This window comes from Henckelia pumila, chromosome 4 (assembly GCF_033568475.1).
Source record: "Henckelia pumila isolate YLH828 chromosome 4, ASM3356847v2, whole genome shotgun sequence".
In the NCBI taxonomy this organism is placed as follows: domain Eukaryota; kingdom Viridiplantae; phylum Streptophyta; class Magnoliopsida; order Lamiales; family Gesneriaceae; genus Henckelia; species Henckelia pumila.
This window is the reverse complement of record NC_133123.1, coordinates 175,677,604-175,690,547: the sequence shown is the minus strand read 5'-3', so window position 1 is coordinate 175,690,547 and position 12,944 is coordinate 175,677,604. Positions and strand designations below refer to the sequence as shown.

Sequence of the window (12,944 nt, the reverse complement as noted above, 5' to 3'; positions counted from 1 at the left end):
TAATTTTAGTAATTCATTTATAATCTCCATTCTTAAAATAAGTTACAAAATATATAGTTAAATTTTTTACTCATAGTAAATAAAGTAATATACACAATAAATTTGTTAAAAAACTATTATTTTTGTAATGCCACAAAAATATTTCATTTGATAATTTATGAAATTGAGATTTAAATTCCGAGATTCTTAAATTAAAAGAATTGAATGGGAAACTTCATATTTGTATAGGGACTGATTTGCAATTCTTGAATTCTTCATGGACTAAAGAGCAAATAACCTATTTGAGTGGGACACTTGGCTAATACATGTATATTTAAAAGTGTATATGAATATAATTATTATATCATCATCATCATCTTCAACCGAGAGAAAAAAGAAAGCTCCATAGCCGCCTTGTCTCAAGCTCTTGATTCTTCGATTCTCGCAATCCGACCGTTAGAATTCAGAATTGATCGTATATTTGCGATCCTTGCACCAAGATCTACGTTTCTACGTATATTTGATTTAATTCTACCATGTTTGAATTTTGAGATGATGTGAGAATCAGAGTTTGCTTGTATATTTGTGTTCTTGATCTAGTGGAGATAGCATATCCAAGACGGATCGGAAAAAGATAGGCCAGTTGAATTGTTATGATTTTCTGAATTATATCCGAAAATTCTCACTTCTGGTGTTGCTGGTTTTGTTGATATATATGCTGGTATGTTGAGGATATGAAGTAGTTTTGATTGTTAGCTTGTTGTAGTTGAAGTTCAGTTTGCTGATTTATATCCGTTACGCCACCGGTTCGAGAATTGTTGAGATTTGATTCTAGTTGATTGAACTAAGCTTTGATTGAGTTTTAATGATGATATTGAGCTGATTTACACTTTATTTCAGATTTTTCTTGAAGGTTGTCAAACTCTAGAATTCAGATTCGAACCGATAGGAAGATTTAGCAAGTGATTAGAATTTCATATTTTGGAATCAAGATTAAGGTATGATTCCATGATGATCAACTTGGGGAATAAGCGTCGAGATGAGTTTGACTTCTTGATCCCTTAAATCACACAATTGTTTCATCTTACATGTTTATGTGTTTTGGTATGCATTATTTGAGTTATGCATTTAAATGACATAATTGTTAGGCTATGGTATGAGATGTTTGTGTATTGTATAATCTCATTGTGCATTTTGAGCCTAACCATTCTTTCAAGCTTTGCCATGGTATCATTGATGAGTTATAATCTTTGATATCGAGTATCAATGATGAGTTTATAGCATTTATACTTAGACTCCAGATATAGCATCAGTGACGAGTTTTATCCTGATGATGAGTTGATGCGTTTTAGCATTTAAACCGGTGTCAGCTTTGGGCCTTGACCGTTGATTTTCTTTTGTTATCATTCATGCATTTCATAAATTGATAGTTAAGCTTGAAATGCATTGACATGGCTGTATTTATACATTTTATATTTTCCTTCGTTTTATACTAAGTTTTATACTTACCGGTTTGTCCGGCTATTGCTTTTTTGTGTGTGCGTGCATTGCAACAGGTGATTTAGGGCCGAGTCATAGGAGGCCATGAGCTTTGGAAAGAGTTTAGAAGTGGGGCTCGGGTTGAGTTGTTGTATAATGTTAAAAAACCTCTGTTGAATGCATGTTAAGTTTGTATACTAAACAACATATGATTTGTATAGCTTTTGCATAGTCTAGAGATATGTAGATTATGTTGTGTTTGATGATGGAACATGTTTGAGGTTGTTTAAACTCATTTTCCTTATAAGATTTATTAGTTGGATCGATATGGAACCATTCCGGGAGTTGGAGCAAAATTTTTAAAAAAAATATATATAGGATCAGCTGGAGCTGCGCGCCCGCGCTACCCTATGGGCACGGCCGCACCACTCCTGGTCGGAGGTCAGGACCTCCTGCAGCGCAGCCCAAAGGGGCTCGGCCGCGCAGCCCAAGCCCTTGAGCAAGGCGTTGTGCGCGACCGCGCGGCCCTCCAATTTCAAAAATAAAAAAAATTGTTTTGGTTACGTGGTTTGTCGTGTTGTGTCTTGAACCCGAGGTCGCCATATTTTTTGGTATCAGAGCTTAGGATGTCTTGAGTCGACATTAGAAGTTGAGCGGGGTAGATTGAGTCACATGATTTTGTATTGCATGAGATGAATTGAATTACATGGCTAAATGAATTTCATGCGAGCATGTTCTACTCTTTGTACGCATGTTTATATATTTACATGTTTTCTATTGCTATAATTATTCCATTGTGTGATTTGGGAAGCAAGGAAATTGGTTTGATGCTGATTGAGATATAGCTATACTCATGCGATTGAAGAGTTTGCGACGTTGAACTGAGAATATGGTTAGTATGTTTGCTGAATTGTTATCTAATCTCAGTCTAGCATTTATGCCTCCCAGAAGAGCACGTAATGTTCCACAGGTAGGAGAAGTACCTCCGATTGAGCAAGGAAGTACTGCTGCTGAACAAATGAATACGACTCCTACACCGTTGGAAGATCTGTTGAAGCAATTTCAGTCATTTAAGCCACCGACTCTAAAAGGTATGGAGGATTTAGTTGCATGTGAAAGTTGGCTCGAAGACATCAAGCAACTGTTTAACTCACTTGATTACTCCGATGACCGCTGAATCCGACTGGTTGTACATAAACTTCATGATGTGGCTAAAAGTTGGTGGATCATGCCAAAAAAAACTTTGGAAAACCGAGGCACTGTTATTACCTGGACAATGTTTACAACTGAATCTTACCAGCGTTTCTTTCCTACGTCGTATAAAAAAGACAAAGGAGCGGAGTTTGCTAATCTGAAACAGGGTAACATGAATATTGAGGACTATGTGGCTAAGTTCTCCTTTTTACTCCGATTTTCACCTCATATTGCTGAAAATGAGGAAGCGAAGGCTGACCAGTTTATTAACGGTCTTAATCCTGATGTCTTCACTTTGGTAAATGCTGGGCGGCCGACTAATTTTGCAGATGCCCTTAATAAAGCTAAGGGAGCAGAAGCTGGTATACTAGACAAAGGGGAAGTTCGTTCATGCCTCAATCTTCACAACAGTCACAACCACAACCACCGCAACCTTAGTCACAATTTCCACAACAGCAAAGCAGGTATGAGGGAAGTGGTAGTGGTAGCAACAGAAAAGATTGTTTCCGTTTTAAGCTTAAAGGTAAGCAGTTCAAAAGGACTGGGAGCAACTCTTCTAGTTCTAGTGGTTCGAGACCATTTGTATGAGCTCAAAGTTCAGGATCTTCTGGTTGGTTTTGCAATAAATGTGGAGGAAAACACTCTAGTGATTATTGCAAAAGAGTTACAGGTAATTGCAAGTTGTGTAATAGGCCAAGACATTATGCTTGAGTGTGTTCTACACGTGAATCTGGAACTTCACCAGATGAAAATACATCAAGATTTTCAACTCATTCTGATAGGCAAGCTACTTTTGTGCATTTCTTTCAACCACCGAGCAGACTAGAGCAGAGTAGACAGGGAGAGAGCCAGAGTGTAGGCCAACATTCTAGACAGCAAGGAAGAGTCTTTGCACTTACAGAGGATCAGGCTCAGGCTGCACCTGACAATGTGATTTCAGGTAACTGTGTTATTTTTGGTTATCCTGCTTATGTGTTAATTGACACTGGTGCATCGCATACATTCATAGCTGAGAAATTTGTTGCATTGCATGCTTTACCTGTTGAGCCTTTGCCTTCTGTATTTTCTATTTCATATCCAATGGGGAAAGATAAGGTATCGGTGAGCTTAGTTAGGGGATGTGAGTTGCAATTTGATGGCAATGTAATTGAGCTTGATTGTATTGTACATGGTGTGTTTGATTTTGGCTGCATTATTGGCATTGATGCACTAACCAAGTACAGGGCCACAATTGATTGTTTTCATAAGGTGACCAGATTTAGACCATACATGGCAGATGATTGGAAATTCTACGGTAAGGGTTCTCGAGCTAAGATTCCTTTGATTTCTAGCTTATCTATGGCACATTTATTGCATAAAGGTGCTGAAGGATTTCTAGTTTATGCATTTGATGCGTGAAAATCTAGTCTTGAATCGGCAGATATTCCAGTTGTAAGAGAATTTGTTGATATTTTTCCAGATGAAATTTCGGGCTTACCTCCAGCCCGTGATATTGATTTTAGTATCGAGTTGATGACATGTACGTTACCTACATCTAAAGCTCCTTATAGGATGGAACCACTGGAACTAAAAGATTTGAAAGATCAGCTCGAAGATTTGTTGGCCTAGGGTTACATTAGACGGAGAATTTCACCTTGGGGCGCTCCGGTTCTATTTGTAAGAAAGAACCATGTATCGACTACCGTCAACTGAATAAAGCTACAGTAAAGAATAAATATCCATTACCTCGAATAGAAGACTTGTTTGATCAATTGCAGGGTTCCTCTGTTTATTCAAAGATTGATTTGAGGTCTGGATATCATCAGTTGAGGGTAAGAGAAACAAATGTGCCTAAAACTACTTTTAGAACGAGGTATGGCCATTATGAGTTTATAGTTATGCCATTTGGATTAACAAATGCTCCGCAGTCTTTATGGGTTTAATGAATATAATATTTCAGAAGTATTTAGATGAGTTTTTTATAATCTTTATCGACGATATTCTGATCTATTCTAAGAATAAGACTAAGCATGCAGAGCATTTGAGAATTGTCTTGCAGATTTTGCAAATAGAACAATTGTATGCTAAGCTGTCCAAATGTGAATTTTGGCTAGATAGAGTTGTTTTTCTTGGTCATGTTATTTCAGGATACAAATATCAGTTGATCCTAGCAAGGTAAAGGCAGTTATCAACTGGCCTAGACCTACGTCAGTGCCTGAAATACGCACTTTTATAGGCTTAGCTGGGTATTATCGCCAATTTATCGAGGGATTCTCTAGCATTGCAAAACCAATTACCCAGTTAACCCAGAAGAATGCTCCTTATATTTTGACAGACGATTGTGAATCTAGCTTTGTTGAATTGAATAAGAGACTGACCATTGCACATGTGTTAGCTATTCCATCAGATGCAGGTGGTTTTACAGTTTATTCTGATGCATCACATAAAGTTTTGGGTTGTATTCTTATGCAAAACGGTCACGGGATAGCTTATTCTTCAAGACAACTGAAACGTCACAAGACCAGATACCCCATACATGATCTGGAGTTTGCAGCTATTGTCTTTGCCTTGAAGATTTGGCATCATTATTTGTATGGTGAGACGTTTGAAATCTATACTGATCATAAAAGCCTAAAATATCTATTCTCTCAAACTGAATTGAATATGAGACAGAGGCGTTGGTTAGAGTTATTGAAATATTTTGATTGTGAAATCAAGTATTACCCGGGAAAGTCTACTGCAGTTGCTGATGCTTTGAGTAGAAAGGTTTGTGATCTGTATATATCTACTATGAGTGTATCTAAGTTGATAGAAGATTGCTATGTTCATGGCTTGAGTTTTGATACAGATGTACAACATGTTTGAGTTTATGCGATCCAAGCTGAACCAGAGTTGTTGATCAAGATTAAAGAAGCACAGAAAACTGATCAGAAGACTCAGGAGTCAGTTGAGAAAGTCAGATCTTGTCACGAGTCAGAGTATCAGGTCAGTATAGATGGAGTTTTGTTTGCGAATAGACGTATTGTCGTGCCTGATATTGCAGATTTGAGATATCAGATTCTGAATGAGGCTCATTGCAGCAAGTTTAGCACTCATCCTGGTGGTAGGAAAATGTATAATGATTTGAAACAACAATTTCGGTGGAAACAGATGAAAGCTGATGTGACAAAATTTGTATCCAAATGTTTAAAATGTCAACAGGTGAAAGCAGAGAGCAAGCAACTAGGTGATCATATCACTACAGATTTTTTCACGAAATTACCAAGATCTTCGAGAGGGTGTGATGAAATTTGGGTGATGATTGACAAACTGACTAAGTATGCTTGTTTTTATTCCTTATCAGATGATGTATTGTCATGATCAGATGGTCAATATCTATATCAGAGATGTGGTGAGATTGCACGGTGTGCCTAAGTCTGTAGTATCAGATCGAGATCCTCGATTTACTACACATTTCTGGCACAGTTTGCAGGAAACTTTAGGTACTCGTTTATATTTGAGCACAACGAAAGTCAGAGCGGACTATCCAGATTCTGGAGGATATGTTGAGAGCTTTAGTTCTTTATTTCGGTGCTAACAAGCAAGAATCTTTGCCATTGGTTGAATTTTCCTATAAAAATAGTTATTAGACAAGAATTGAAATGGCTCCGTTTGAAGAACTGTATGGTAGGAAATGCAGATCTCCGTTGTTCTGGGATGATCTTTCTGAAGCACCAGATACAGGGCCAGACATGATCAGAGAAATGTCCAATAAGGTAAAGTTGATACAATCTAGAATGGGAACAGTGCAAGATCGTCAAGACAAATATGCAAATGTGAGGCGTAGACCTCTGAGCTTTGAATAGGGTGATCGAGTATTTTTGAAAATATCTCCTTTTCGAGGAACAGTTCGATTCGGAAAGAGATGTAAAGTATCACCGAGATTTATCGGGCCTTACGAGATTCTTGACAAAGTTGGTGATCTTTCCTATCGATTAGAATTACCTCCATCATTATCAGGTATTCACGCCGTGTTTCACGTGTCTATGTTGAGGAAGTATAAGCCATATGCTTCCCATGTACTTCGTCCAGATGAGGCTGAACTGGATGAAAAGCTGAGTTATTTTTAACGACCTGTTCAAATCCTTGATCACAAAGAAAAGCAGCTCAGAAACAAATCCATTTCACTTGTCAAAGTGCAGTGGAGTAGACAGGAGTTGAAGAAGCCACATGGGAGACAGAACATGATATGAGACAACGATATCCAGAGCTATTTCACTGAAGTGAGTTTTTACTTCAGTCATTTATTCAGTCTATATCTTTTGCGGTGTAATTGCATGCGATTTCGAGGACGAAATCATGTCTTAAAGGGGGAGAATTGTAATGCCCCAAAAATATTTAATTTGAGAAATTATGAAATTGAGATTTAAATTCCGAGATTCTTAAATTAAAAGAATTGAATGGGAAACTTCATATTTGTATAGGGATTGATTTGCAATTCTTGAAGTTTTTAGGGACTAAAGTGTAAGAGTGGGTGCCCAGTGAGCCAACTGTGTGGCTATGGGCTTTGATGACTCTTTGTATAAACAATCTTTTGTTTAATATTATTTACACTTTTATGGCAATGACTTTATATTACTTCATATTGTTATATTGTGATATACTATTGTTGTTTTGATAAAGACCTTGAATATACTATAGTGTATGTAAGATGTGGTAGAACATGGAGATGTCTATCATGAAATACATCTTATAGTCACTGTATATTCTAAAACCGTTCCTAGTCGATTGAGCCGTCCGATAATAAGGATAAGGATCGCTCGAGTTTGAGACTAGCATTTGCGATGCGGAGTACCACGTTTCATTGGTAGGGAACATGGAGATGTTCGAAGCATGCAAATGGATATTCATAGGATGAATAGTCGAACTACCCTATCCGGACTTTCCAAGTGGTTATCACTTATCGAGTGGATAAAGTCCGCGGTTTTGGTTGTACACCATTAGTCCTTACGACTTGAAACATCATGGAGACTCTATATGCTAGTACTGTGCTTTGACTCGTTTACCGACTCTGAGGGGGTCATCAGGTGTCGAGATTGGGTACAGTTACGACACATATAGGAGTCAATGCATTGTTGTCAAGGATTCACCACATACTTGCGAGTGTGGATATCCTATGCGATCTGAGGAGATATTAGTGTGACAAATCTCTGGCCAGAGTACTTGATGTGATTTAAGAAATGGTTTCTTAGTAGCACATGCGATGTCACTAATTTGATCTTCAAGATGTATTGCATAGTTATCGAATCTTGAGCGACTCTCGATATACCAATGGTTGTTGATTCGATCGGGATATATGGATGAAGGGACCGTACTGTACGTTAACCAAAATCTACTGGTTCTTGTAGGCACTATCAGTGATACCTAGGGAATCATGGGGCGATGTTGCTAGGCGCTTTACCATGATTCGTTGGGCAAGTCGGAAAGTGTTGTTCCGAGTCACAAGGAGTTGTGAGCCCACGGCTAGCTGTATCCCTGAACCATTGAGGGTCACACAGTGTAATGGAGTTTTAATCCCCGTTGAGATAGTTAAATTTAAAGAGTTAAATTTAATGAACTAAGGAGTTGGACTTCTTAAATAAGAGTAAGGGAGTAGGATTTCCTAAAATGACATAGGGATGGACATTTTTGGAAACCACTGAATTCGGATTCAGGAAAATTTATTTTGACTTTAAAACGTGCAGAAATGGTTTCTGTGCACATTGGTGAAATCGTTTCATCAATCGGAGTCACGATGAATTTTATATTAATTTCTGAACGAATGGGCTTTGCTTGTCGGGCCCCAGCTTATGACTAATGGGCCCTAAGGTGTTAGTGGCCTGCATTATAAATAAGTTATTTCAGTACAGAAATTACACACAACAGGTCATAATTTTTGAGACAGGATTTTCGAAACCCTAGCCCCTCTCAAAAACGTTTTCGGCCGCCTCTCCCTCCCTCTGCCCGAGAAAATTCCGGTCTGTGATTTTGAATCGCAGTAAGGAATAACGAATCAAATTCGTGTATTCTCTTCGCAGAAAACTTCTGATAGATTTTCTAGTGCAATCTATCAGAGGGATTAAACCTCTGTTCGTGGACCTGATTGAAGGCGTTCATCGGTTCCAGGGAGAGACAACAAGAGCAGAATTGTTCTGTTGGTGTCCATTAATCTCGTTGCGAGATTTGAGGTAAAATTTATTTAATTGTTATTTAAATTTTACACACACAATAATTTAATCGTTAAACGGTTGATACCCACACCATGGAATTGTTCCATGATAAAAATTTTAAACTTCCGCTGCACCGGGTATCAATCGTGATTGATCAGAGAGCCGCGTTTTCCAACAGTGGTATCAGAGCCAGGTTGCTCAGATCAAACGATTAAATTAATCAATTGTACAAAATTTTTGAGTCTCGGTTTTTGAAACAAAATAAATATTTTTAAATAAAAAAAAAAAAAAAAAATTTCGGGGCAAAACCCGGGCAGCGATTGGATCGCTGCCCGGTGGGGCAGCAATTGTTGCTGCCCCGGGCGGCGCACGGCGCCGCCCAAGGCGGCGACCGTCGCCGCCCAGGGCAGCGCTGTGCGCTGCCCAGCGCAGCGCGGGGCGCTGCGCAGGGCAGCGCTCGGCGCTGCCCAGGGGCGGCGCTCGGCGCCGCCCAGGGCAGCGCACGGCGCTGCCCTAAGGGGGCAGCCGGGCTGCCCCCGGCCCGCGCCCCGGGTGCGGGCCGGCCCGGGAGTGTCCCGGGCGGCCCGCGGGAAAAATTATATTTTTATTTAAAATTAATTTTAATATTTAAAATTTTATTTTTGGTCCGGTCAAAAATTGTTTTGATTGGTTCACGAGATTTCGGATCGAATTCGAGTCCGTAAATTTTAAAATTGATTTTGGATAAATTTGAATTTTTGGAAAATTTTAATATTTTATCCGTAAATTGAATTTTGAAATCAATTATTTTGGTACAATTGATGATAAGATATGATCTTATGATATATTAAGTAAAATATGATTTTATTTGTAAAATTGGATTTTATAGATAAAATATGATTTTATTTGATATAGAGATAAAATATGATTTTATATGTGAAATGAGATTTTATATATAAAATATGATTTTATCTTGTTTAAATTTGAATTGCCACAGCATGTTATCCAATAAATTAATTTTGAATTAAATGTTATTGGATAAGGATGATCGATTGCCATGACCAATTTTGTAGGTGTATGTTAGGAATTTACATTTTGTCTTTATTATTGTTGGTTTTATTAATGGGCCTGGTTTATGGCCCGATATGAATGTCATATGTAATAAAAGTGGGCTTGGTTTATAGCCCGTTCCCACCCCCTAAAAATGTATCCCCTACTTGTCATTGTTATTTATTGTAAATACATTAGATTTAGTGGGAGATCAAGATTTGAAGATGGTGGGCCCAGCAGATAATGAAGACTGAAGAAATGTAAATTGGAAGCATATGTAATAGGATTGCATTTGCATACTGCATATTACCTAGGATTGGACTAAGACCCGTGATTGGCAACCACGGGTCAATTAGAAATGGAATCGATCATCCTATATAATATGTGATATTATGATTGTATGCATGTTTAGACATAAATTGCGTGAATCCGGCAATGCATGCAATAAATTAAATATGATGAGACAAATATTTTTATAAATAAAATCCCTCATTTTAAATATGATTTAAAATTTATATCAAGATAAATAAAGGAAATTTAAATATTGTTTAAATGTTCCTACCTTCCATCAACGGTCAATGTATGTGATGCTACCCGCGGATACGGTCCGGCTCATATTATTGGGGGGGCCCGTCCGTCGGAAAGCTGTACATTGGATCGACAAATGTTGTAAGTTGGGTGGAACTCCCATGGGATCGGCTCATATTATTGGGGGATCCACATGGCGACCGTCCATCACAACTTAATATTGATGGGTCATCTTGACATGTCACTTTAAACGGCGTCATATTATTGGGCCCTTATTGGACATGAGGTAAACACATGGGGGTTGCTTTGGAAGCAATTGGGCTCTACCTTTTGAGAATTATGGTTGGCTGATATTATTCGGGACCATAAGTTTGTCAATTGGACTCCATGTTCTCACTAAGGAAAAAGTTTCCCGTTTTCACTAGAGGGTGGTGAAATCGTTAAAATAGTGGGAGTGAGATTCATAAAATTAAATTCGCCTATTTTATGTCTTAGTAAATTGTTAAACAATCATTGATATATGTCTGTTTTTCTTTTCAGTATTTCATACAATGAATTCGCGAAATCCATTATTCTCGATCCTCGAACAAAACAAGTTGACTGGCGCCAACTATACGGAATGGTTCCGGAAGTTGAAGATTGTCTTAACTTCGGAGAAAATGCTCTACGTGTTAGAGAAAGCACCTCCGAAGGAAGCACCAGCTGACATAAGTCCGGAGGAATTGGCCAAACTTGATGCATGGTGTGACCATGACATCAAGACCAAATGCTATATGCAAGCCTCGATGTCTGATGAACTCCAGAGGCGATTTGAGGACACGGTGAATGCTGCTGACATTCACACGCAACTCAAGGAACTTTTTGGGGCTCAGTCGAGGGCTGAAAGGTTCGCTACTGTTAAGGAGTTGATGACGTGCCGCATGCGTGAAGGGACTTCGGTCCGTGATCATGGGGTACGAGTGATTTGGCTCATACAGAAGTTAGCGACCCTTGATTTGGTGTTGGAGCATGAACTCAATGTGGACTTGCTGCTTCTATCTCTTCCTTCTTCATTTGATGGATTCGTGATAAATTTTAATATGAACAAGATAGAGGCCACCCTTGAAGAGATGGTCAATATGCTCGTTACATATGAATCCACACTTAAGAAGGATAAGCCAGCTTTCTTGGTGGGCTCCTCATCTTCTGCTAAGAAGGGGCCAAGTATGAAGGGCAAGAAACGTTCTGCCCCACCCAAGAAAGTGGAACCCGAGAAGAAGCAAAAGACAAAGGCTTCAAACAATGGAAAATCCAAGGATGTTTGCCATTACTGCAAGAAGCCGGGTCATTGGAAGCGCAACTGCAAGGAGTATCTTGAGCAGTTAGGAACTGCAAAGGGTATGTTCTATATCGAAATAAACATGTCACTTAATACAACTTCTTGGGTATTGGATACCGGATGTGGATCTCACATTTGCAATGATTTGCAGGTGATGACAAGAAGTCGCAGGCTTAGAATGGGTGAGACCCAGCTGAGGCTCGGGAATGGTTCCAGAGTTGAAGCTACGGCCATTGGAGATGTTTGTTTGATTTTGCAGAATGGTTTTAAATTATTGTTGAGAGATGTTTTATTTGTGCCAGATTTAATTAAAAACATTATTTCTATTTCTATGCTTGATAGAGATGGTTATTCTTGTAATTTTGTGAATGGGATTTGCAATATTTACAAGAACGAATGTTTAATTGGAAATGGACAACTTGAAAACGATCTATACAATTTAAAACTAAAAGACGTTCCAGTGAATTGTATTGACAAACCGGCGACAACAAACAAAAGGAAAATCGATAGTCAAAACCCGGCAAACCTTTGGCACGCTAGACTAGGTCATATTTCCTCAAGGAGGATGAACAAGCTAGTGGGAGAGGCATGTTTGATATGTCTGATATTAACTCTCTACCTACTTGTGAATCCTGCCTAAAAGGAAAAATGACTAAATCTCCTTTTAAGGGGAAACCTGAGCGTAGTCAGAATCTGTTGGATTTGATCCATACAGATGTTTGTGGTCCATTTAGAGTAAGGACTCAACATGGCCACACCTACTTCATTACCTTTACTGATGATTATTCAAGGTATGGGTATTTATATTTAATGAAATATAAGTCTGAAGCATTTGAAAAGTTCAAAGAATTCAAGGCTGAAGTAGAAAACAAGCTAGGTAAAAGTATTAAAGCACTTCGATCGGATCGAGGTGGAGAATACTTGAGTACCGAGTTTTTGGACTATCTGAAAGAGAATGGGATTCTCTCTCAGTGGACTCCTCCTATGACACCACAGCTTAATGGTGTATCGGAGCGTCGTAATCGAACTTTGTTGGACATGGTTCGATCTATGATGAGCTTCACTGAGCTTCCACCTTCGTTTTGGGGCTATGCGCTTGAAACGGCGGTATTGTTGTTGAACAACGTCCACACTAAAGCAGTGGACAAAACACCATACGAGTTATGGAATGGCAAAGCTCCTAAGTATTCGTACTTGAGGATTTGGGGATGTACTGCTTACGTGAAGCGGACAGTGGGAGATAAGTTGGA

General features: G+C 38.8%; 1 protein-coding gene across 1 annotated transcript; it reads left to right on the top strand.

Moving 5' to 3' along the window:
• The first annotated feature begins 2,734 nt into the window (after positions 1–2,734).
• LOC140862357 (uncharacterized) lies at positions 2,735–6,740 on the top strand. The gene is made up of 7 exons (XM_073265376.1): positions 2,735–3,332; positions 3,398–3,823; positions 4,112–4,250; positions 4,779–5,397; positions 5,833–5,925; positions 6,261–6,386; positions 6,477–6,740. The coding sequence occupies exons 1-7, from the start codon at positions 2,735–2,737 to the stop codon at positions 6,738–6,740; spliced, it is 2,265 nt and encodes a 754-aa protein (XP_073121477.1).
• Positions 6,741–12,944: the final 6,204 nt, after the last annotated feature.